General features: G+C 36.6%; 2 protein-coding genes across 2 annotated transcripts; both read right to left on the minus strand.

The window, feature by feature from the left end:
* Positions 1–427: 427 nt before the first annotated feature.
* LOC126589458 (sister-chromatid cohesion protein 3) lies at positions 428–8,029 on the minus strand. The gene is made up of 21 exons (XM_050254746.1): positions 7,852–8,029; positions 7,560–7,758; positions 7,040–7,152; positions 6,693–6,785; positions 6,138–6,301; positions 5,809–6,045; positions 5,523–5,667; positions 5,254–5,432; positions 5,012–5,157; positions 4,781–4,908; positions 4,139–4,312; positions 3,556–3,717; positions 3,273–3,473; positions 3,053–3,190; positions 2,761–2,958; positions 2,499–2,643; positions 2,144–2,250; positions 1,769–1,906; positions 1,381–1,649; positions 1,155–1,279; positions 428–927 (listed from the first exon to the last, which is right to left on the minus strand). Exons 1-21 carry the CDS (start codon positions 7,903–7,905, stop codon positions 671–673), a joined length of 3,372 nt encoding a protein of 1,123 aa, XP_050110703.1. The 5' UTR covers positions 7,906–8,029; the 3' UTR covers positions 428–670.
* A 797-nt stretch (positions 8,030–8,826) lies between these two features.
* Positions 8,827–12,477, minus strand: LOC126590575 (NPL4-like protein 1). Its single transcript, XM_050256031.1, has 2 exons — positions 11,169–12,477; positions 8,827–9,338 (listed from the first exon to the last, which is right to left on the minus strand). Exons 1-2 carry the CDS (start codon positions 12,159–12,161, stop codon positions 9,084–9,086), a joined length of 1,248 nt encoding a protein of 415 aa, XP_050111988.1. The 5' UTR covers positions 12,162–12,477; the 3' UTR covers positions 8,827–9,083.
* Between the last annotated feature and the right edge of the window lie 13,266 nt (positions 12,478–25,743).

The raw sequence follows: 25,743 nt of genomic DNA on the forward strand, positions 1-25,743 counted from the left end.
CGGTTTGGTTTTGGGTTTGGCGTGCAGCGAATTGAACCAGACCATAACCAACCCTAGTCCATCGAACTTACCGTACCCTAAAACGAACCAAACTGAATTGTTAATTCAGTTTGGTTTTCGGGTTTGGCGTGCAGCGAACTGAACCAGACCATAACCAACCCTAGTCCATCGAACTTACCGTACAAGTTCTCCTTATGTCGTGTAGCAGAGAGGATCCTCGTTGGATTCTCTTTGTGAAAATCTTGAAAATCCTTCAATCATATCCGTTTATTATATATCGTACGGTCAATTTTTGTTAGGTATTGTTTATATTCAATTTTAAATAAAAAAATTATAATAATTTCTAACAGCATGATGCACGGATGTGATTTGAAGATCTCCGGAATCCTCAGACTCGTCGTGGAGTGTTGCTCGATCCGAACATGTATTTATGCGTAATGACATACTTCGGAAGGTTAATTAATCTCAAATATGCAGTAATAAAGATCCACCGAGCCAATAGGGAGACCCGAAAACGATTAGACAAACGTGTAAGTCGACAAACTATATACGCCTTCAAATGTACGACGTGCAGGTTGCAATTCTAATTTAACGATGCTGCACAGCGAAAGAAAAACCATCGATCGGCCGCTTCGATGCGGCGAAATTAACTTTTAAGCTCTCAATGCCCTCATCTGGCCTTTGTTTCCTCTCTTGCAACTCTCAATGCCCTCAACTTGGCGGATGACCTAAATGACTGTATCAAGGGAGCGTCTTCATCGTCATCCTCGTCGTCTTGCTTGTTTTCTTCATCTTGAGCATTTTCATGGTCCGATGCGCTTACTAAATCCTCTTCTTCACTCGAACTCTGCTCATCAAAGAGTCCCTTTCCCCGACGCTTTTTGCGTGGGCGACCCCTGCGCTTTACAGAGGGGGCATCCTGTTCATCTGCAGTTATACAAAACTCGGATTAAAACACAATAGAATATCGTACTTGCAAAACAAAGCCTTCAAGGATGAACAAAATGCAGCATATCCAATTGCATGCATCAGAAGCTCCAGATGATTGTAACGTATCAAGGATTTAAATATTTCGTTAAACCAAAATCCTGTAAACATAATGCAGACGAAAGATTAGCGAGGAAAGTACTGAGACGAGTTCTGTCTGGTTATACCTTGGACACCTTCATTCTTTGCATATTTCTCAAGCAAGTTGTCAACAAACGTGTGATAGGGGCGCCAGCCACTGGGATCTTCATCCGTATTTATATTTTCTGTTCTGCTCTGGACATCCTTAACACTGCTCGCAGAAGAAATCATAAAGATTTAATAGCAAATGGCGAAAGTATAACTTGCGAAAATTTCTGAAGAGGACAATATTTTATTAGAAAAAAGTCTTACATGTCCAGGATATCAGATGTTGGCAATTTGGATACGAAATGGATCACAGCGCCTTCCAGAAAAGATAACTGCTTCGGTGCATCTAGAAATGCATATTCAATGCCATCACTAACAATTTTTAGAATGTTTGATCTGTGCTTGTTCCTGGCAGCACCTATAAACATCCCAGAAATCCGAGCAGCCAATTCTTTACATTCTTGAAAACGCTTGCTTACTGAAGATTCATCATCATCACTCTCAGAAAGTTCAACCACATACCGCTGGTAGGCCTAATCAATTAAAAAAACAATGACATTTCGTATATCAGCACACATCAGTAAATTTAACCGTCATTCCACCTGTCGCCCCCACCAACAACAAAGACCCCAACAATATTCACGAGTCATACCTTTTTCAGTGCTTCAAAGAAAATTTTGGGAAGATCGTCATCTTTCTTCTTTAGACAGGTAATGAGATTCTTAATAATCTCTGCTACAGATGATCCATGTATCAAAAATCGAGAGATAATCTCCGGACCAAGATATTCCTGCATTAACAATCAATTATAGAAAACCTACAGAAGCTTTATATATAAACTCAAGCAGGCATAAATACATTTTGGGACTTCTACTTGCTTAATCATGAGCAACTAAATGCTAGGATAGCAAATCACAAACCCACCGGACCGCACATGATTCTTATTTAACAGGATGAAATTTACCATTCAGTATATGATTTGTGTATATATATATATATACACAAATACAAAAAATACTATCCTCACCTTAGAACCTACATCGTTAGCAACCAACTTTGCAGCAGCAATAATTACTGCTTCTCTGTTTGCCTCCTCAATATACTCTCGGTTCGCATATTCATCTTCTGTCTCATCTGCGAAATAGAAATCGAAAAGACAATTTATATACGAATACAATAGAAAAATGTCTCCCTACAATCTTGACGCAGAAAAGACCTTGAGTACATAACAAAAAGTTAAGTTTTACATGTAGTTTGTTCTGATTCAAAGTCCAATTATTATTTTTCCGCCAGAGATTACAAGTCTAATCTTAGATAAAATTAGAACCTGAAATTGAAATATTACTTTTAGCTACAGATGAGATCAAGAACATATAACTAACCTGAAATACTGAGCTGTTGCACACATAGGTTCCAAAATTTTTTAAGAATGGATGCATCTGGATGATATCCCAACCTTTCCAGATTTGTTGAAGCAAAAAGTGTCTTTCTAAACATAAACCACAACTCCGATAGCAGAATACAAACCTTGTGCACAGCAAATATTTTATTAGACTGGTCCATAAATTTTCCAAATCCAATCCAAAATTATATAGCTAGTATGAATTTATTGAGATACGAAAAAATTCAGGTAACAATGCTTACCCTGCAAGCTAGCTGATTAGCAGGATTACCCTCCAATTCAGGAGGGCCGTTAAGAAAGTACTCTAGTTGCTGAGACAAGGAATTGCGTTTCGCTAATAGAGAAGACAAAGATGCTTCAGAGACAGTCTCACTAGTGATGATTGACTGCAGAGACCATTCCAAATGCAAAGACGTGTTGAGAAGCAGAAAACTGATAACCTGAAATGACCATTAGCAGCAAAATAATGAATGACCGCAAGAAAATCTGAAAATACAGACAACGATTTCTATTATAAAGTAACCACAAACAAACCTCATGGTCCCTGCTTGTATGACTCTGAAGAGTTGAGACAAGATCTTCATACAAGGTATCAGTAGAAACAGCTCTTGTCAATTGAAGCTCATACAACCTTTTCAAATTCACCAGAAGAGGATATTCATCACCACCATCCTGCAGTTCCAATAACATTTAACTTACCACATTTCCGTCAGTTGGCAAGGATGGAAGAAAAGAGTATATGATTGAAATATACCGCCACTTCTTTCATTGCAGATTTAAGCTTGGCAATAAGCTCATCCTGAAGTTCCTTTAGTGTATTACGCGCAAAATCTTTTAGTTCCCCTTGACTCTCCGTGGAACAAAGGTTGATAGCATTTACGCAGGATCTCAGTGCCTCCCTCTCACCATGTTTAAAAAATGCCTCCTTGATGAGTTGAAGAACAGTTTTGAAGTTCTGGAAAAGCATATGGCAATTTCTTTGAGACTACATTGTAAAGAAATATAACAAGCAACGGAAAAACCAATCAGCTACCCACCTGCTCCTGCCTCTTCAGGGAATATAGCTCAAGATTCATATGCACAATAATTTCAATCAGTGATGGTACTTTTGTTTTGTCAGCCATGAACTTCCGTAGAAGTAATGGGTAACTCTTCATCATGGCAAGAGTTATATCTCGTCTGTTGTGTTCAAATACTTCCTGACATTCATAAAAAATGCAATTTAGAATCAAGACCCCTTTTGTATGTTTCAGTAAAACCAGCATGAAGACTTGTGGCAGGAAAAGACACAAAAGGGGCAGTAAACTTCAAGGAAAGCATGACAACTATTAAATTCATTCCCAAAACATGCTTGATTAACATGGCAAATACCAAGCAACACAAAGAGAACACAACATTCAGCACTAATTTTACAAAGGCAGCAGAGTCAGTCAGACATAAGCAAATCAGGCAACAGTAACTGGAAAAACAATCCAATATCCAAATTTAAAAGCACCAAAATTCATGAGGCTTGTCTAATCAAGCCATAAACACCATATATACTGACAAAAAAAACGACTACTTTAATTGAATAGGTGTTTCAGAAAACAAAGGGATAAAAGATAAGGTGAATTTACGCACTTTTTGAGCTTTACTGTAGTGTGGCTTTCGGTTATCGGTGGCAGGAACAATCCTCTCTCCTACAGCCTTTTTGACAGATGAACAAAGAAGTCGTACCAAGTTTGTTGCATCCTCATCAGTAAGCTCGATCAATGGATTCTCATCCAAAAGCATGGAGATAATACACTTCCAATCCTGCAAAGTACCACCAGCCTAAGAAACAATAAAAGTATATGGAGAGCTGCCTCTGACTTCCATTTTTTTTATCTTATAATTGACAAGTGAATAATATTTGGCAAGTTAGACTAGAGCCTCTCAATTTAACTTGGAGGCCAGCCCTTTCCCAAGCGTTACAGAATAAAAGATATTGACCAACTGGAGTGTATTGATTTTGCTTGAAGGTCAATCCACCTAAACTACTTTTTGTTCACATTTGACATATAACTGTAAACATTTTGTGAACATAATGATTTCCATTGAAAAGTATATTTCAAGTAGCTTCTCCAAGGAATAAGCCTCTTGATTTTTTTCTTTTTTTGGAGGAAGAAGTAACTTTCAATAAAGATAAAGGTTGAAAGACATAAATTAAAAGTACTATACCGTATGAAAGGATGAACCAGAAGAGCTAACTACTTAACAAAAAAACAAAAATAAAAAACACACCTTCATTGCCTTCATGTACTCCCAAACATCATCAATGACATAGATGCTTAGAATTGGATCGGCGGAGAACTCATTTAGAATTTTCAACATTCTGCCAAGATGGACCTCAGAAGAATTGCTGCCATCTCCTGCAAATAATAGTTTCATCAACACATGTACTTGTTCTGAGAACTGGTTGATAACATAGAATAATAAAATCCACAAGTGCAATAGAGTTGGAAAAAGTGAAACCTTTTGCACCAGATTGGGAGCTATTGAACTTCTGAGAAATCAAGTGTTCATACACTAATGCCCCTATAGCATGCCTGATCTCTGGTAGGTTATCGATAAGCAGATCATATAAAGGAATCAAATCATCATCTTGTAGAAGCTGGTGTCTGCAGTGTAGAAAAAAATTTAATTCAATGAGTTTTCACACAAATAGTAAAAAGGGAATAATTAATTTTCAAAGAGTTCCAAACACAGGCAGGCACCTTAGTAGCTGTTTAACAAGGCCAATTGCACATACAGCCACAGAAATGTCGATGTCATCAGCAAGATCAATCATCCGACTAGAAAATCTTTCAGTGAATAGACCAAGAGTTGGCACGTTATCATCAACCTCATAAAGATTTTGCAATGCAAGGACGGAAGCTTTTCTTACACCAGCACTCTTAGAAGCAGAAAAAAAAAAATTAATACACGAGGTTTGTCAAGCACATAAGGAAATTAGTTTTAGACAAATCTATAATCACAAACTTACTTTGTCATTTAGTGTCCATCCAAGATACTTCAGGTATAAATCCTGCAAGAACAGTGATGGATAGGAAAGAATCCACACGCCTAATGACTCTATGCAAGACATCCGAATATTTGGATCAATGTCTCGATAGCGATGCACAAATAACCTACAATGATGGCTTAAACTGTTATAAAGAACTACAGGATTATTATAAAAACAGAACTTTACCAAATCAAGTTTTTTTTTTTAGAAAAGACTCAGAATCAGTTTTCGTTGCTTCTTATAGTGCTAAGTCAGAATATCCTACCCTTGAAATATCTTGCGCATCATCTGTTCTAGTATAGTTATCTTATCATGAGTCGTTGAAAACCTCTTGTTCAGTGATTCCACACGAGGCCCCTCAGTTTGTTTCTTTTTTTCAGCATCTAATTGTCTACGAGTAGTTTCTCGCTGAGTACCAAGGGTGTTAGCAACAGATATAAACGATGTGACAAGTTGGAGACCCGTCAAAGTAGCAGCTTGACGATAAACTCTTGGAGGAGTGCTGGTTAACACAAAATAAAAAATAAAACAAGAGTTTAGTTAATAGATAAATGCAACTGTAACTATAGTAACTTCAAATATTTGAGCACTAACCATGACAAAGCAATTATATAATCCATGCATTTCTCGAACAAGATCTGATCAACCAATGGCCCATGTTGACACTCACGGACCAAATTGTCCCAGAAAGATTGAAGATTTTCTTTGAAGTTCTTAAATTCCTTCTTTTTCGAACTTTGGTAATCTTCAACATTACCCTGAGAGGTCAGAGGAGTAAAGGATAACTTTGGACCAAAAAGATATTGATATACAACCACAAAATAGCTTAGAAACTTATTTTCATAGTAGGAACAGAAAGATAGCAGAAAAAAGTAAAGCACAAGTAAAAGAGAATCACAAACGACAGAACCATTTTTTTTTTATAAGAAACAAACTTTTATTGACAACAGAAAGGCTTACAAAAAGTGAAAAATAAATTCACCAACTAACAACAAACCTATAGGCTATAGTACAAAAAGGACTCAATTACCAAACAAACTTGACCTCAAGCTCATTTTACAGCTGCTAAGACATCCATTAGTAACATAAGGCAGAACTACAAGCAAGTATAAACCACAAAGAACATAACAATAAAGAAATGGAGGATACACTTCTAGCAAGCTCGACAAGAGCAACCACAACATCATCAACATCGATCTCGTCCAGCAACTCTCCTTTGAATTGATACTTGGCCCCACATGCCTACACATATTTAAGTCTCATCATTCACAAGCTACATGTTGTTAATAAACTCTGTACTTGGAAAATCAGGGAGACTAGTATTTTGATAGGAGGAAAATAAATGTCCAACTGAGATGGGGGAGCCCAATGCGCTTCCCTCTTTTATAATATTCTTTAGATATGCCTTTGGCAATCAACTAGTAACCGAAACAGCAACATTCTGTTTGATTTAATTATTCAGGTTGAGAAGTTTCTTAAAAGGTCTTCCGGATTACCTCAAACAGCATCATCAAAAGTTCAACCATAGCAGGTTTTGGATCCTTTTCATATCGCTCCACCCAAAGCTTGACTGCTTGAGGGATAAGTTTCCCATTGCCCTTGATGACCTCTGCAAAATATCACCAGAGTAAATTCTCTACACACCTATCCTAAATCTCACACAGTTTGGCTTTGAAATTAGGACCTGAATTATAAAGAATGATTCAAAAATCAAAAGTTTGAGTCGGTTCACAAGAACTCTGGTCCTGAACAAACGAGTACAAATGGTTTTATGCCAAGGTCATAACCCATCACTAACAAGACCATCCTGCATGATAACTTAGTAGGAAATGGGCCATCAATCGTTATAGATTCAGAACTCAATCACATCTCAATCCTTCAAAATTTATTCACTCGTAAAATCATCCAGCTCAACCATTTAACTAAATAGGCAATAAATCAAGAGGACAGGTAATTTATCAATGAAATCATGGCGTTTCATATGGTTACATATAATTAGTGTACGAATTGAAGTACCAATCAAGGTGAGGCCGGCGAGTTTCTGCGGTGCGGCGGGGGAAGGGACAGCGGCAGCGGCAGCGGCAGGTCGCCCTCGTTTAGCTCTAGGACGAGCTTCTTTGAAGTCATCGGGTGAGCTCTCGCGCTCCTCCTGGTCGCTCCCGGCGGTGGTCCTCTCGGGGTTCTCAGTGGTCTGAGTCCGACCCCTAGTCCTCTTCTGCTAGTCAACAGCGAAACGCACCGTATCAGGCACACAACCAATTTCACAGAGTTGAGAGGAAGAAAGAGAGTGAAGAGAAATGAAACTTACACGGAGGACAGTCGTCGACGGTTCCGCCGCGGTGGCTGACGGTGGCTCCTCCATGGGCTACAGGCTACTGGTTCAGTGAGCACGAGATTTGCCCTAACTTAGAGAGAGAGAGAGAGAGAGAGAGAAATCTCCCGCCTATAAGTGAAAAGGAGTTTTTCTTCATCAAGATCTGAGGGCCTCTTATATTTCAACTGTTCTTTTTATTTTCATTTTTTGAAGTTCTTAAAAATAACATAATTATGTTTTTTTTATTTGACTTTGTTGTCATTATAAAGGAATTTGGATCCTCTCCGACTGTTCGAAGTCTTAGGAATAAGAAAATCAGACCCTTGATTTGTATGAATGAGAGATCGAATCAGCAAAATAAGTTCATAAAAATCGTCGAATTCAATTTGAATAATCTGAATTGCTTGATTCTTATATAAAAGGCACGATGTGGTCTTTTCCAAAAATGTTTTTGTCGAAAAATTACGCATACTAAAAGTAAAGTAAAAGTAAAATGTGGATGTTGAATCATCGAAAAAATGTCTCGAGTGGTATTTGTTGTCCTCCCTTTAAATTTACCACTACCTTTCCTAAGTTTACCACTTATACAAAAGTTGCACGAGACAATCGACAACCGATAAGCAATTAGCACTATACCTATAAACGGGTCGGATTTATCAGGTTTGAATTCTGTTCAATCTAACCCGTTAAATTAACGGGTCACCTGTTTCATCCGTTAACAATTATTATTATTATTTTTTTGCATAGAATTTATTTTTTGTTGTTAAGACTTTACTGAAATTACTAAAACATCATCAACTAACGGGTGCTAATGGATGCTAACGAATCTGACAGGTTGACCCAAAGTGACCCGTTATTTAACGGGTTGTTAACGGGTTCACCCGTTAACGACCCGACCTGTTAAGCATCCACCTAAATACTAATATTAACGGGTCAGGTTCAAAATGCCAGGTCTATTTAGCACCATGGTTTAGAAGATCAATTTATAAATCATGAAATTATAATACAGACGACGACGACGACAACTGAAGCCTAGTTCTGGCAAGCATAAACATCCAGACCAGAAACTTTTAATACATAACTTAAACTGCCAGAGAAAAGACATGTTAAAACGTAAGCTAGTCAGGTGCAAAGCAACCGTTTCGGGTGGTGCATGGCATTGCGTAGGAGCTAACCACCACAAAGGATCATTGGTATACAATGTACCAGTTTCCGAAAGGGCAGCACTAAGAAGTATTGGCCATAGTCTCGATCAATAACTGGTAGCCTTCTGGTATGGGTGATTGTGTATGGACACACACTGCTAAGGCAGGAACATCGTTAGCAACGTCTAGAAACCTGGCCAGTAAGAGCAGCAAATGGAAATCCGAAATTCGCTTCACAAGTGGAAGATTCTTAGCACGGTCCAGATGAGTTTTCAGAGCCTTCAATGTCACTAGGGTGTTACGATTCTCAATAGGAAAGGATGATGAAAGTGGTCCCTGCATTGTGATACAAGTTCATGTCAGAACAACGGATATGTCTTCTTCACAGGAAGAAACACAAGTAAACGGAAAACGCAGTAAGTAGGTAAACCTATGCAGCAAAGTGATTGTACAAGATATATAAATCTTAAGGTGAAACCATCTAATTTATAAATCATTCCCAAGTGATATCCACTATTTAGAGAAAGTTAGCTATTGTCTCACAACAGTAAACGTCGTACACGGCAAGTGTTTCCCAGATAATGATTATAATCCATGCATCCCGATACTCCTATCATTTTGATAACTTCAACCTTGTCAATCCATAATAACTGCAGGACTAGCGCCCCAGTATTTCCATTACTTTGGCCGCAAATAACTTAGATATTCAACAACACTTGCTGAAGAACCCTAGTAGAGTGAATCGTATAGGGTCACTACTAGAGCCCTTTCTGAGATCACTTTCACAAATTATTAATGATAACAAACAACTTTTCCTTTTTTTAAGATTAACCACTTGGTGTGGATTCATCCCATCTGCGCTATTTAAACATCAAAGTGCTCTGTCCCTAATTTATTTTATCTTTTCTTTTCTTTCCCTCCCCAAATATGTTTCCACTAATCATTACACCGAGAATAGGTCATCAGTGCTATCATCCACACAACCTTGGACTTGCTGAATCAAATATTGTTGTTCTTGTTCCTTGTCTACCAAATAGGTAAGTTCAAGCAACTTCAAGAAAAAAGTGATCACGTGGCAAAAGTATGGCACTAAATGATTGAGATCCAAAAAACAGCCAAGAGTTTTGAGGAATAGAATGCCCACTGAAGATATGTACTCTATAGCACATTTACCGCAAATAAAACACAGGTTCCTGAAAGGAATATAACATACGAAATGCAAAAGTTTGGGGAGATGTGAAAGAGCTCATCTCTTGTCCTGGAAATATCGTATACACATATAGCACATTCAAAATTGTTCTACCAAGTACCAACTAAACCAAATCTTATTACTCGAGTGACGAGCTAGAAAGCCAGGAAACCCCAGGTCCTTGCAGGCAACCCAAAACCAAAGCAAACTACTGAAATCAACCCGATTCGAGGCAAGAAATGACAAATACTTATTGAAAAATAAATGAATAAAACTAAACAAGAAAAACTGTACACTAATTGAACTTGCAAATACTCGAACTACCAACATATGAGTGAACACTGCACCCTCGACTATCCAGTCAACTGGCCAAGCTTCAGTGTCGACGGTAAGTATAGGGAATGGGATCTAATTCTTGGAAAATTGGTTCAGAAGAACTAATGCGTGTATAACCCTATAATATATACCCATACAGCTCAGAACCTTATCAACAGCAAAAAGCACAACACTAACTAGGAAAGTGGAATCTCCAATACCCACACACGGATACAATGGCAACAAAATTTCCTCCACATCCCAGTCTTAAACATCTACTGAACAGCAGGCAATTCAAAACCAAAGTTAGCTATTGAATACAACTAGAATAAATAAGGAATCAGGCTATGCAATTGCCTTCATCATAACATGATTTTGCCCGATTTTCTTATTTCTTACCACATTTTCACATTCTTTCCATGACTTTAATAACACTATTCAAAAGGGTTCATTGCCTATTTCACAACAATACAAGGTTCTAGAGAGTTCAATGCCACACCAGGTTATAGACATGCTTCAACTATCAACCGGGACTGTGATTGTTAGGGGGATAACCGAAAAAGTAACAATGATCATCAAGATAAACAACAATCTAAACAAATAGTCCAATTCAATTGTTCAAGTAAACTAAGACAAAATAAAACAAGTGATTCGAAGCGCACCTGGTGATCGAAGATCTTTACTACCACCAAGAAAAAATCATTGTCCACCTCCTTAGTATCCTTCACTCCAAGGACAACATCCTTCTTCATCTTGGACAACTTGGGATCATCACCCTCTCCAATCTCAGTCTCAAACCACCCTTCCTTAAACAATCTAATACATATATCACTCATCTGAAAAGCTTCAAAATGCACATCAGCACCACCATCCTCATTCACCTCCAACTTAACCATGGCGGTCACCCACTCCTTCAAGCCGCCCTTGGAGTGGAACTCAGCCGCCTGAAGCACCTCCCTATTCGACAAAGTATAGTCCTTTGTGTCCTGGCTCACTGACTGGGTGAATATAAACCCGACCCGTCTCATCCCCAACCCCATAGCAATAGCCTCCACCGCCTTCTCCTCCTCCGGGTCTCTGTAAAACACCAAATTCTCCTCCGTCCCCAGCTGCGGAGGCTCGTAGATGAAATCCACCTCCACCTTCCCCTCCTCCGACACCGTACCGTACATAAACCCTCCCCGCTTCACCGCAAAAGCCAGCGTCTCACTCACATAATGCTGGAACGCATTAGCGCAATCCCGATCGAACGACACCAGTTCACAGTGCGGGTTCTCCTGGCGCGTGACCTTCATCTGCTTGGCGATCAAATCATCCATAGTCATCTTCCTCCCGAAAGAGCCCGCGGGGTGAAAAGCCGGCCCGGCGACGGTGCGCTCGCCGTCGTAAGCCAAGTACACAATCGACCCATGTGCGAGATTCAGCGCCGTCAGAGCCGTATTGGGATTGGCCATGTCGGTGAATCGGGCGATTTCTTCCTGGGTTTTCGCCAAGAGGAGGTTCTGGTTGGTGGAGATGGTCTGGTTCTGGAAAGGGATTCGGAGCTGGGTTTGAATCAGGGATTTGAGTTCGGAGACGGTGGTGCCTTGTGGGTTCTCCACGGTCACTCGTTCGAGGCCGTCTCTGCTGCGAACTCGGAGCATCATCTTTGCCATTCGGCTGTAGATGGGTGGTGGGGTTATGGGGGGTTTTTTTATAGGGGTGGAGGAGGCGGTGGCGGGAGGGTGGGGATTGGAATTGGAATCGGAATCGGATTCCGGGAGGGCGTGGGATTTGGGAAAGGGAGGAAAGGTGGGGAATTTACAGAAACTTGGGGAAAGGGAAAGGGGAATAGTATAATGGTGGAAACTTGGGGAAGGGGAAAGTTGTGGAACAGTTGAACAGTGGAACAGTGGAAGTGAGAGACTGAGAGAAGCGAAGAAGAAGAAGAGTATCGAATCTAAAGGGGAATTGGATTTGTATTGGGTGCATTCAATGGGAAAATTTGGAAAAAGTAACCAAATTTTAAACCCAATACAGAATCGCCGCTATTTTAATTTTATGATAATTTTAACCAAAATTTGATGTAAACGTACTAATATACTCTTAATATTTAGATAACTAACCATATTTTGTACCACAAAATTATTTTTAGCCTACTTTTTATTATTCTTACAAATTTAACCAAATATGCATGCAAAAGTTTTTATATTGCCCCTCCCTACTCCCTTGTCTCTTAACTCTCTTCCCCCTCTCTTCGACTCCCACCAGTCCACCATAGCCCCACCACCATGGACAGAGTTGGCTTAGGCTCAGCGGGGGCGGATGCCTCTTTTAGTTGCTTGTGACATTAGTATTAACTCTTTTATGCACTATTGCCATCGTTGGAAGAGCATATTCAGCTGTAAAGTTTTTGTTAAGAAATTGGATAGGAGATCAATGGATAAATGATAACATGATTATTTTTTTATAGAGAGAGATTTGATGGTATTAGTAATGAAGTTGTCATTCAACGTTTAAAAACATGAAACGCGTCGAGAAATATTGTAATAAGTTGTATAAAAAACCTTATGGATTAATATATATATATATATATATGTGTGTGTGTGTGTGTGTGTGTGTGTGTGTGTGTGTGTTTTGTTGAATACATTCATGAACTTTTTAATTTATGACTTTGTTATTTGCGGATGTCCCCATCCATGCAGATCTCTAGCTTCATCCTTGCCCACCACCCAACCACACCGTCTCTTCTCCCAAATCCAGTTAGGCTCTCAAAACAGATGCAAAGAAATATGTGTGTCGGAATTAAAACATATATAGAGAAACGAAAGGAGTAGCAGGAAGATTGCCCCACTCTTGTCTAATGTTAGCACTGTAAGCATATGTTTCCTTTCTCGCATAAATCGACCTTACTACACAGAAGTCTTTCCCAGGCTGATCAAGATGCAGCAAATCCAGTTTTAAATAATAGGAAAACTTATGAAAAATGTTTGAAATTTTAAGTTTTAACGATAAGGACAAAATAAAGAGTAAAGTGAATAGTACTGTGATTGATTTTTTAGTGTAAAAATATGGTTTTTCGTTAAAGTGAACAGTACCGAGAGTTTTTCGTTAAAGTTCCCTTAAATAATCGAATATAGGCTTTCGTAAAAGAAGGTTTTTTGTGATATCCAAAATGTTATAGAGTAGTTGTAAGGCCGTATATGGACCGGAAGATGGGAGGATGAAAGAGTTTGCAGTCCATAATTCAATACCTGAGACTAGCATCAGTTGAAGTGGGTGCGGCGGTGGTGGTGGATTTGGGAGAAGAAACGGGTGGGGTGGGAGATAGGAAAGAGACAAGGGAGAAGGGAGTGTTGGAAATGTGCCCTAAAACCAATCATATGATGATACTTTACGGACATTTCACATGTTAAACTAATATAGTTTAATTTAAAGGGCAAAGATTATTGTTTGAAGCCGTCTCATATAAATGTTATACGCTTAAACGATAAGTTCAAGGAATATGTAATTGGGAGAATGCGATCTAAAGAAGTTAGATTCATGAGACCATTCACTTTCATATACATATCTTAAACGTTCCTGATCATAGGATTGCCAATTGAGCATTGACAGTTCGTTAAGATCAGTACATGCTATGTATTTTCTTAGGGAGAGTGACTGGTCTCGAGTCATTGGTGTGACTGACACCAAGACAAGTACGTAGGTGCTCAATAGAGAATGAGTTCACTGAACGCGATCAACAAGGAGTTCTCATACTCATGTCACATGAGAACTCATGGTTGGGATAATGCAAAGTAGTCCTTTGACCTGAGGCATCATAGTTATCTTGTGGTTACGCCCTTGATCTTTGATTATGTCAAATTCACCTTCTCCGAGGGTGTCCACGACATAGTTGGGGTTAAGTCACTTAGCCATAGAGGCAAGTAAATGCGCAACAAGGGATCTCTAACCTTCAAACTGTTTGGGAGAGAATACTCTATGATATGATTAAGAATCTCTGGCCAGAGTATGAATGAGATTTAGGAAGTCGTTCCAAATCACATTCAAGGTAATCATATAAGTAAATGAATCACATTGGATAATAGACATGAATAAACTATCAAACCAAACAATGTGGTCAAGAGTATTGTATTAGAGAAATACCGTATTGCATTGTAATCCTAAACTGAATAGGTTCTCCACCTCTTCTGATTAGCTTGGGTAACCATGACATATTGCTAGGTGTCACTCATGGTTTGTGAAAGCCCTAAACGTATATAATCACTAAAGGGAGAATTGAAAGTAAGTTTCAATTCACAATCGATTTGAAAGAGTTCTAATCGCCCACTGCCTCGCTAAAAGGAACCTAATGGATCGCACACCGTGTAAGGTAATGCTTGAAAGATTTGACGGAGATGAGTAAGGACAATTAAATGGTTTAATTGTTTATGGCAATAATGAATTAATATGTTAATTAATCAAACGAATAAGTTCGTTTTAAACCTTGAGTTAGTTTTGGGCCTTAAAGCCCAAATTGGGCTTCGAATCATCAAGCCCATTAGCTTAAGTTGTATGACAACTTAACAAACAAAATTCAAGAAGCCCAAAATAGCCCAAAGGCTTGGGAAAACCGGCCATATAGAGAGGGTTAGTGAACTTAGCTTAATTGCAAGTTTGCCATTCCATTGTGAGGTGGTATAAAGGCAACTTTATAGCCATTTCATCCTTAGGGTTTCTTTTGGAGAAAAGATGATAACACAAGCTCCATTTTCTCTCTAAGAGGCCGGCCATCCTAGAGGATTTTAGATAGCAATCTTACTTCCTCTAGGTCACTCATTTCTTCTTCAAATCCTACATTGGTGTGGAGACTTAGAGGTTCTCAACTTTGGGAACTTGGAGAATCCTTTCAACCATCCTCATCCAAGAAATCCATGGTGCTAAGAAGCAAGAATGAAGGCCCTCTCCTTGGGTGATTAGCCTTTGCTTATGCAAAGAGGAATCAACAAAGGTATAAAGTTTCTCAACTCACTTTGTTTTGAGTTGAGTCTTGGTTCACCCTTCTACTAGGCTTTGAATTTCATGGGTAATATTTTATTTTTGAGTGCATACAAGCATGATTCCGCCTTTAATTGTTAATTGCATGCCATAGATGTTGCTCAAATGAACATGTTTTTCACAAAATTTCCTTCAAGTGCTATCAGAGCCTAGGTCTAGTAGTTGGTGAATCATTTTGGGTTTTGTATTTTCATAGTTTATGATTTGAACGTTGTAATTGTTACAAGCTTTATTCTTGCTTCTTTGAATGTAAATTTTGTTATAAAATTTACCATCTCAAATGTTGTAGATGTAGTTCATATGAGCATGAATTTTGGAGCTAAAATTTGGTGCCATGTTTTTGGGGAAATTCGGCCAAATCCAAAAGGGTGGATTTTTGGGTTCATGTTTGTCTTGTTAAAAATGTTTTAAAGTGACATTAGGAACCCCTAAGTACCCTAGTATGGTAATATGTTTTTTCCCTTAAGTTTGAGAGTTTTTTGGGTGTCTTTGGGTGAAAAATGTTCATGGAGCTCTTATGGGTTTTCATGGATGTTCTTCATTGTTCTTGCTATGTTCTAACCAATAACAAAAAGGTTTGGTGTTTTGATTCAAAGTGTTTGATGTTTTTCATAAAGTTTTGTTTATGGTGGTTGGTGTGACTTTATTGTAATAAATGATATGACAGGATTTGTCATTTTTCAATCAACATCATACCAATCACTTACACATTTTCTTTGTTTCAAGGAACCATGTTTTATGGAAATCACTTTTTCAAACCTATCAATCACCTTTCACTTTTGTTGAAAAATTTAAAAGTTTTATGACATCATCTCTCACCAAAAACAGGCCACCCTATTAAATAGGGTACTTTTGGGGCTTTTATGCAATTACATAAAGTTTTGATACTTTTGTGTATTTGTACTTTGACCCGAAAGTTTACGTTTTTACGTAAAGGCCCAAAATCACTAAAAGACAAATTGTTTTGCTCCTTTAATGAAATTTTTGCATTTGTTGAAATTTTTGGGTTCTAGTTGTAATTCCATGAAGTAGTGGACTTTTGTGTTTTTACAAAGGGACCTCAAAAGTTTATGTTTTGCAATATAGCCCAATAGTTGAGGTTATAGTTTTTCGGCCCAAATTAGTTGAGAACAAAATAGTTTTGTATCTTTAAATGAGAATTGGATTTTCATTTCATTTAGCTCCATTTAAATCAATTCTATGGTTACAAAAACCAAATGAAAATGTTGCATTCAAGTTTAATTAGTTAAAGCGTTAATTAATTAAAAAAATGATGATTATGAACCTAAGCCTACAATAATTGAGCTATGTGAAATGCCGTCTCAAATTTGTTTGAACCATGGGAATGTGTAGATTAGATTTTGGTTGTAATTTGATATGATCAAATATTGTAAAAGAGCATAAGCTTTTCTTTACTTTAAAGTAATTTGTTTTGATCAAATGTTGTAAAAGAGCATAAGCTCTTCTTTACTTTGAAGTACTTATTTCTTACTTTATTTGATATGCATGAAAATGAAGTAGAGGGTCCAACGCCCAATAAGAAAACACGCCTTAATGTGATTAAACGCGTAACTAAAATCAATCACCATCCCTAGACCGAGATTCAACACTAGGCTCGTGTTGGATCGAATCAAAGGTTCATAGTCATCCTAAGGCCCTAAGGCAACTATATAGTCCATCAATGAATGCAAACCTTATGTTAGTATTACCATATACTCTTGCTTTAAAAACCATTTTACAAGCATAGTGGGAGTATCATATACAACTAAATCAATCACATGGATCAATAGTTGTAATATGACCAAATTGTTTTAATAAGATTAAAATGCATGCTTATATGTGATGAGACTTAAAACCCTCAACCAAACCATTATTAAGTTGATAAGCGTGAGAGTGCTTTGAACACTCTTTCATGGCCTTCCACCGTGGTAGGCTCCGATCATTTGTGACTCGTACACCGAGTTCAGCCTATCATGGGGGAGTACAAAATGCGTGTTTACACTCAGGAGGAGTTCTATATGCATACATGATGTTGTGAAGGTAAGCAACGAGAATGATCAACATCATATCATTGTGAGGTTGTTCTTTAACCCCTACTCGAACTTGCATGGTAGGAATGACTTAACTAAGTGCAATGGAGCCAACATCATATCATTGTGAGGCTTCATTCTCTAGAGGCCAAATAAGATGGGTACTTGCAAGAGATGCAAATGAGTAAACGTACTCTCTCATTATTATTGATGCTAGCCAACATCATATCATTGTGAGGTGGACTTAGTAATGGTGAGTCTTTCATACCCTACTAAGAGTTTCCTCTAAAACTCTCGAATTCCGATGAGGGATATGAAATTTGACACACTAGTGGGTGGTGCTGTTTGATTTAAAGACCCGGATCAAATGGCTTAAGATCAATCAATTTATATTCGTTATGTATTTGTTTACCAATATATTTGCAAACGCTATCCAAAACTTGACAAAGAAAAGCCGAATGCTTTAGTTTCCAGACTTTGTACCACAATCCCATATATTGTCTTAAATGGATTGTATATGTACCTAAGTAGTCTCATCCTCATAATCTTCCTATTGATAATGTATCATTGGAAGAATATGTTAAATAAGTCTATCATAAAGAGGACAACACAAACAACCAATGCTTATTCCTTCGTTATATGAACAAAGGAACTTATGAAGATTAGCATAAAGACAAGGACACTTTTAGTGTCATAGTTCTTCACTTACAAATCGTTGTATGAAGAAATAAGAGTTGCTTTGAACAACCCTTAGTTAATGCAAACACTAGTGCTTGTTTATTTGTTAAATGAACAAAGAACTTGAGAAGTAAGCACAAGGGTATGGACACTTTATGTGCCATGCTTCTTCACTTACAAATTGTTGTATGAAGAAGTGAGAGTTGCCTTGAACAACTCTTGAAAGTTTGTAATTATGTTTAGAACATAATGGTTGGTTGACAAAAATAGTCCATCAACATGGACTTATGATGATTTTGAATCATTGAGTGTTGAAGTGTTAAAACCACTTCACGAGACAGAAACTAGGCAAGGACTTCACTTTTGTGTCCCTATCCAAATGGTTCACTTAGTTTATTGTAAACTATATAGTGAACAATAACCACACGCTCTCCAAATTGTTTGATGTATATAACATAATTGAAATAAGTTTCAAGAGAGATAGTGGGAGTTCAAGGACCATGACTATTGTAGTCAAAGGAGAAGTCAAATGAAGAAGGCGAAATAACTCCAAGGGAACAAACTTTCTTTATGAAATGATGGACATTGGAAGGGGTATTTGCAAGAAATGTCTTGCAAATGTCAAGAACACACATTTCGAAGGTGTTGTAAATTGTTCTTGAATAGTTCAAAACAGTTGGTTCTTCTACTTGAATGCTTGATTCCGTATTAGTAACTATGTTTTACAATCATTGTAAAAATGTGGCTAATAAGAAGTAGAAGATTAATGAGAGAAGAGAAAGTACTTCACATTCAGAACATGAATCAAATGTAAATCTCTGTGAAAGCAAGTAGTACTTACTTCCTCATATAAACTACCAAAGAAAATGGAAAAACAAAGATTGTCTTTACATTCCAATTTGAATAAAGGAACGTAATTTCGTATGAGAAATGGATGAATGTTTTGTTTGACAAAACATTGTTCTTTATTAATGAATGATTAGATTATTGTAATCTAATTGATTATCTCTATAGTAGAGATGATATGGTAGTGTCAACTGTTTAGAATATAATGATGCTTAAAACTCAAAAGGTTTCAAGGTAGTGACTAATCCCAACTGAGTTGTGACACCTCTAAAACATAAATTATGAGTTGGTTATAGATGGATGCTTTGATTGTTAGATCCGGATCCAATGCCTTCTTGTTAAAATTGTATAGAGGCAAAATGTTTGAATCTTTATTCTTTTGGAAATGAAGAAAGAATCATAAAGTTGTTGAGGTTAATTCACTTAGATGTTAGTGGCACTTGTCCACAATATAATATTACTCATGTTGTATGACATTCACCGAAGATCGCTCTCGGTTGGACTATCATTTATTTTGAATAAACACAAGTCCGAATACTTTGCAAAAGGTTTCAAAGAATTCAATAATGTAAGTTGATGAGTAAGACGTCTAAAGTATTTACCTCCTTAGATTTGATCCAAGGAAAGGTAACACTTTAGAATAGTTTCCTTGAAAAATATCAAGGAAAGAAGCATCATAAGATAATGGATTTCTCCATTAGGAAAAGAACGAACTTGAATAAAATTTAGTTTGTTGGATGTCATCAATTACCCATATATAGGATATATACTTCTAAGACAATATGATTGTCAATTAGAAGATCTTCCAAAATTTTCATGACTCCATAGGATGTAGTTGGAAAGAAAGATAAGTCTTAATCGTGTTAAGATTTAGGGTTGTGTGCTAATAAGCAATATTTGTTTGAGAATTATCTTGTGGATATCCTTAAATTAACCTTTGGATATCACTTCTATAAACCAACTAACAAATGTTGTTTTGTTGGGTAGTTCATTGTAATCCTACAATATGATTTGCCTAAGCGCAAGTGAGCGAGAGATAGAACTCAAAGAATGGGTTATTTGAGAGACAAGATAATCAACAAATATAACAACCTAGTTCTTACACCACAAGCTCCAAGGTGGTCGAGAAGAATTTATAAACCGTCTCAATTGAATGGTTTGAACTTTATGACTATGTCATAGAGTTACACCTCTTAATTCGAAAGAAATAAGAATGAAAATCCTTATGACTACATTGAGTGTACATACGACATATACTCAAGGAAATGGTAAAGTATCATTTGACCCGAAATAGTGAAACCTTTAATAGCTAATTGGTAGCTTAAGGTGACTACAATCAAAGATTGCTAGCTACAATTAAATGGTGATTCAATGTTTGGATATAATATGGGTTTCCAAAACCATTATTAAGATAGTCTTGATAATATATGTCTGAAACTATGAATTACAAGACATGTAAGTTGTAGAGATCCATCCATCATGAATCTTAGCAAGCTAGTGGGAGCTATAAGCGTCTTATGAGAGAAAGATCAAATCGTTTGATTTCTCATAAAGATGTAAATGAATCTTTTGTTTACTAGGTTTACAAAAGATTAGTGGGAGTTAATCATGTTCCTAAATTTGAATATATATAGACATATATGATATATTAATTTTGGAAATGAAAAGAATACTTCTTCGTTAAAGTTATGACTTTAAACATTCTATAACGATAGAATGTATATGGGAGACATAGTCTATAAACATGGGATGGAAATCTATAATGATAGATTTCAGGATATAATTGGATTATATCAAGCCCTAATGATAGACAAAAGATGCTAGGAAGCTTCTCTTATATGATGATAAACTTCAATCAGAAGAACAACTTTAGTGAGACTAGGAGGTAACTCTTCTCAAAGGGAACGTACCCTTTGACCCCCAAAGAAATAAGGCGTAAATAGAATCATTTATGTATACTCAAAAAGATGATTTATGTATTTCATATTGTATGAAAAACGTTGATACGAGTTGTACCAAAATCGGTACAAGACGATATCAATGCAAGCCCAGGATCAGAACCATGGCAACTGTCAAGTGAATCCTTAAGTATTTGAGAAATAATAAAGGATGGATTCCTCAAGAATGAGGAAGAATTAGAGTAACGTAATGGAGGCGTAAATGTATTAGATTATGAATCTAATCCATCATTGGATGTTTCTTCATTATGAATGAAGAGATAATCAGATATCTCTTTATTATGACTAAATAGATATTTGGATGGAAACATTAAAAGTAATGACTTTAGTGTGTTCCATTGTGAATGCAAAATATATTGCCATATAGAAGCTTACAATAATGTTGTTTGGATGGGAAAGTTCATTTATGAACTCTCTATTCGGTTCCAACCAGAAAGTGTCTCCAGTGTACCGACACTATGACACTAATGGGGCGATAGCTCAAGCCATGGAATCAAGGTCTCATCATGATCCGAACTCAAATGAGAGACTAAACCACATGATTAGGAATCATGTATAATGGTGACGCCGTTATTCTCAATGTTGCTTCTATGGATAACATATAGATATTCATTGTCTAGGCCTACTACTTAGCCATTTTTGAAATGACTACAGAAGAGGTATCATCATTGATGACTAAGCTGTTTGGCTCTAGTGCAAGTGGGAGAATGTTGGAAATGTGCCATAAAACCAATCATATGATAATACTTTACGGACATTTCACATGTTAAACTAATATAGTTTAATTTAAAGGGCAAAGATTATTGTTTGAAGCCGTCTCATATAAATTTTATACGCTTAAACGATAAGTCTAAGGAATATGTAATTGGGAGAATGCGATCTAAAGAAGTTAGATTCATGAGACCATTCTCTTTCGTATACATATCCTAAACGTTCCTAATCATAGGATTGCCAATTGGGCATTGACAATCCGTTAAGATCAGTACATGCTATGTCTTTTCTTAGGGAGAGTGACTGGTCTCGAGTCATTGGCGTGACTGATACTAAGACAAGTACGTAGGTGTTCAATAGAGAATGAGTTCACTGAACGCGATCAACAAGGAGTTCTCTTACTCATGTCACATGAGAACTCATGGTTGGGATAATGCAAAGTAGTCCTTTGACATGAGGCATCATAGTTGTCTTGTGGTTAGGTCCTTGATCTTTGACTATGTCAAAGTCACCCTATCCGATAGTGTCCACGACATAGTTGGGGTTAAGTCACTTAGCCATGGAGGCAAGTGAATGCGCAACAAGGGATCTCTAACCTTCAAACTGTTTGAGGGAGAATACTCTATGATATGATTAAGAATCTCTGGCCAGAGTATGAATGAGATTTAGGAAGTCGTTCCAAATCACATTCAAGGTAATCATATAAGTAAATGAATCACATTGGATAGTAAACATGAATAAACTATCAAACCAAACAATGTGGTCAAGAGTATTGTATTAGAGAAAGACCGTATTGCATTGTAATCCTAAGCCGAATAGGTTCGCCACCTCTTCTGATTAGCTTGGGTAACCATGACATACTGCTAGGTGTCACTCATGATTTGTGGAAGCCCTAAACGTGTATAATCACTAAATGGAGAATTAAAAGTAAGTTTCAATTCACAATTGATTTGAAAGAGTTATAATCGCCCACTGCCTCGCTAAAAGGAACCTAATGGATCGCACACCGTGTAAGATAATGCTTGAAAGATTTGATGGAGATGAGTAAGGACAATTAAATGGTTTAATTGTTTATGGCAATAATTAATTAATATGTTAATTAATCAAACGAATAAGTTCGTTTTAAACCTTGAGTTAGTTTTGGGCCTTAAAGTCCAAATTGGGCTTCGAATCGTCAAGCCCATTAGCTTAAGTTGTATGACAACTTAACAAACAAAATTCAAAAAGCCCAAAACAGCCCAAAGGCTTGGGAAAACCGGCCATATAGAGAGGGATAGTGAACTTGGCTTAATTGCAAGCTTGCCACTCCATTGTGAGGTGGTATAAAGGCAACTTTATAGCCATTTCATCCTTAGGGTTTCTTTTGGAGAAAAGATGAGAACACAAGCTCCATTTTCTCTCTAAGAGGTCGGCCACCCTAGATGATTTTAGCTAGCAATCTTACTTCCTCTAGGTCACTCATCTCTTCTTCAAGTCCTACCTTGGTGTGGAGACTTATATATTTTCAACTTTGGGAACTTGGATAATCATTTCAACCATCCCCATCCAAGAAATCCATGGAGCTAAGAAGCAAGAATGAAGGCCCTCTCCTTGGGTGATTAGCCTTTGCTTATGCAAAGAGGAATCAACAAAGGTATAAAGTTTCTCAACTCACTTTGTTTTGAGTTGAGTCTTGGTTCACCCTTCTACTAGGCTTTGAATTTCATGGGTAATGTTTTGTTTTTGAGTACATACAAGCATGATTCCACCTTTAATTGTTAATTGCATGCCATAGATGTTGCTCAAATGAACATGTTTTTTACAAAATTTCCTTTAGGGAGGAGGCAATTTAGAACTTTTGTATGAATTTTTGGTTAAATTTATAAGAATAATAAAAAGTAGGCTAAAAATCATTTCATGGTACAAAATATGGCTAGTTATCCAAATTTTTCGTATTCAGTTCATAATTTGAGAGATTTTAATGGATTTATAAATCTATAGAGTTTAAGGGAGTTTAATTGATTGGCCTTTTTGTTTTGGGTCGCTGCGTAATTGGGCTTAAGGTTTTTCTTGGTCGGGTTTGGACTTTGGGTTGCACCCGATAATGAGGAGATAATCGAAATGATTATCAAATTGGTCATTTTTTACCCTAGACTCTCCTCGCCTGACGAAAGAGAGTAATGCTAGTAAAATTAAATTTTTAAATCAAATTTGCATCCAAATGAAATATGTCACCAATAAAAAATAAGTACGTTAATCAACACTTAAGTAATAATCCAAACATCAACAACCACATCATTTAATTTAAAAAATTTGATCTCTTCAGCATTAACCGGGCCCAATTGAGCTGGAGATGACAAAGTACACATTCCGAGATAGTTAAAATTGGTCATGGCTTGCTTACAGTACGCTCCCATCTCATGGCTGCCATGTTAAAGAGGAGCTAATAAAATTATCTTTTTGTTAAGTTGCAATTCTTCGAAATCGGGGTCTCTCTTTCTAGACGGATATTGGACCACCATGGCTTATGGATTTGTATCTTTGATGAGCATTTTATTTCTAATTAATGTTGTTTTAGCATGTGTGACACTCTTTTTTTAATTTTTATTTATTTTTTTAATTTTTTTATACCTAAATTTTGTCCATGCAGTTTTTCTTGAGTAAAGTTTTGATGAGTCGACTCTTTTACAAGTCGTTTGATAATGCTGTATATGTTTTTTGGTACGGAATCATATTTAGCCTTTGAAAAATTGAGGGCTAATGAATTTTTCGAAAGGGAAATGATTTTCAAGTTTCATTATCTCTTCTTACAACATTTTTAATTTTATTTTTAAGCCTTGAATTGAACAAATAAAAGAGGATCAATTTATAGAAATTAACATGGGTATGTAGAACTATAAATTTTTAATGAGTCTGTGAAAATTATTTTCTTATACCGAAGTTTTTTTTTTTTTTTTTTTTGGATTCTCAAGTGAATTTCATAAATTTCTTAAAATAAAAAGTAGAAAAGCACAAATAACAAACTTCCATGCAGGAAATATTAAAGCTTGTGTGAAAATGTTTTTAAAATGACTAAAAATGTAAATGAATCTTGTAAGCACTTTTAGAATATAAAAATATTTTTATCAAAAACATTTTCTAACTTATTTCAAAAACATTTTCAAACGAAACCCTTAGATATCACGATTATTTTAACTTATACTCTCTAGGCATTACCAAATATAATTGAAAGTACAACAAGGAGCTCTCAAATCAAATGTTCACAAAACCAAGATCTTCTTTGGGTCCCAAAATGTTCTACACAAATAATTCCAAATATTTTATTGGAAAAGAAAAAGGTAATAATTAATACAATATAATTGCGGAAAATAAAAGAAAAATACAAAAGCTCAGCCCATTTTTCCTCACTCGATATTTGGCCTAAAAAGCCCCTCCACTGATGGACGCATCAAACTTGTCGTTACTTGTGGGCCCTCCAGATCACTCAACGGTCGGATCTTCACAAATTCAAATTGTTTTCTTTCCCAAATTCCAAGGACCGACGACCACATGATTTCTTCTGAGCAAATGACATTTTGACTTCCATCTTTGGTCGTTATTACTAACAAAGTATCAAGAGAAAAATTATACTGTAATAATTATTTCGATGTAAATTTAATGGAATACATTACATTTCGATGATCGAATCGATGTATGATATTTATTGTTTTAACATGCTTTCTTATTAAAGAAACATGATTTACGAAATAATACAGTCAGATTTGATGCTATATAATTGTATTTTGTTGAGTTTGAATTTTACAGTTGAATGTACGTTGAAGAATTCCTAAAATATTATAATATATTGCTTATATTAACGCCTTAAGAGGTTAGTTTGAACTGCTTAAAATACAATGTAACTATACACTGATGTATGGTAGAACGACTCTTTAAAAGCTTTTTAGCCAAAATGGTATCTGAAATTTGCATAACTCTTCACTTTGGTCATTGAGATTTGAAATAAATAGAAATGTTCATGA

This window comes from Malus sylvestris, chromosome 11 (genome assembly GCF_916048215.2).
Source record: "Malus sylvestris chromosome 11, drMalSylv7.2, whole genome shotgun sequence".
In the NCBI taxonomy this organism is placed as follows: domain Eukaryota; kingdom Viridiplantae; phylum Streptophyta; class Magnoliopsida; order Rosales; family Rosaceae; genus Malus; species Malus sylvestris.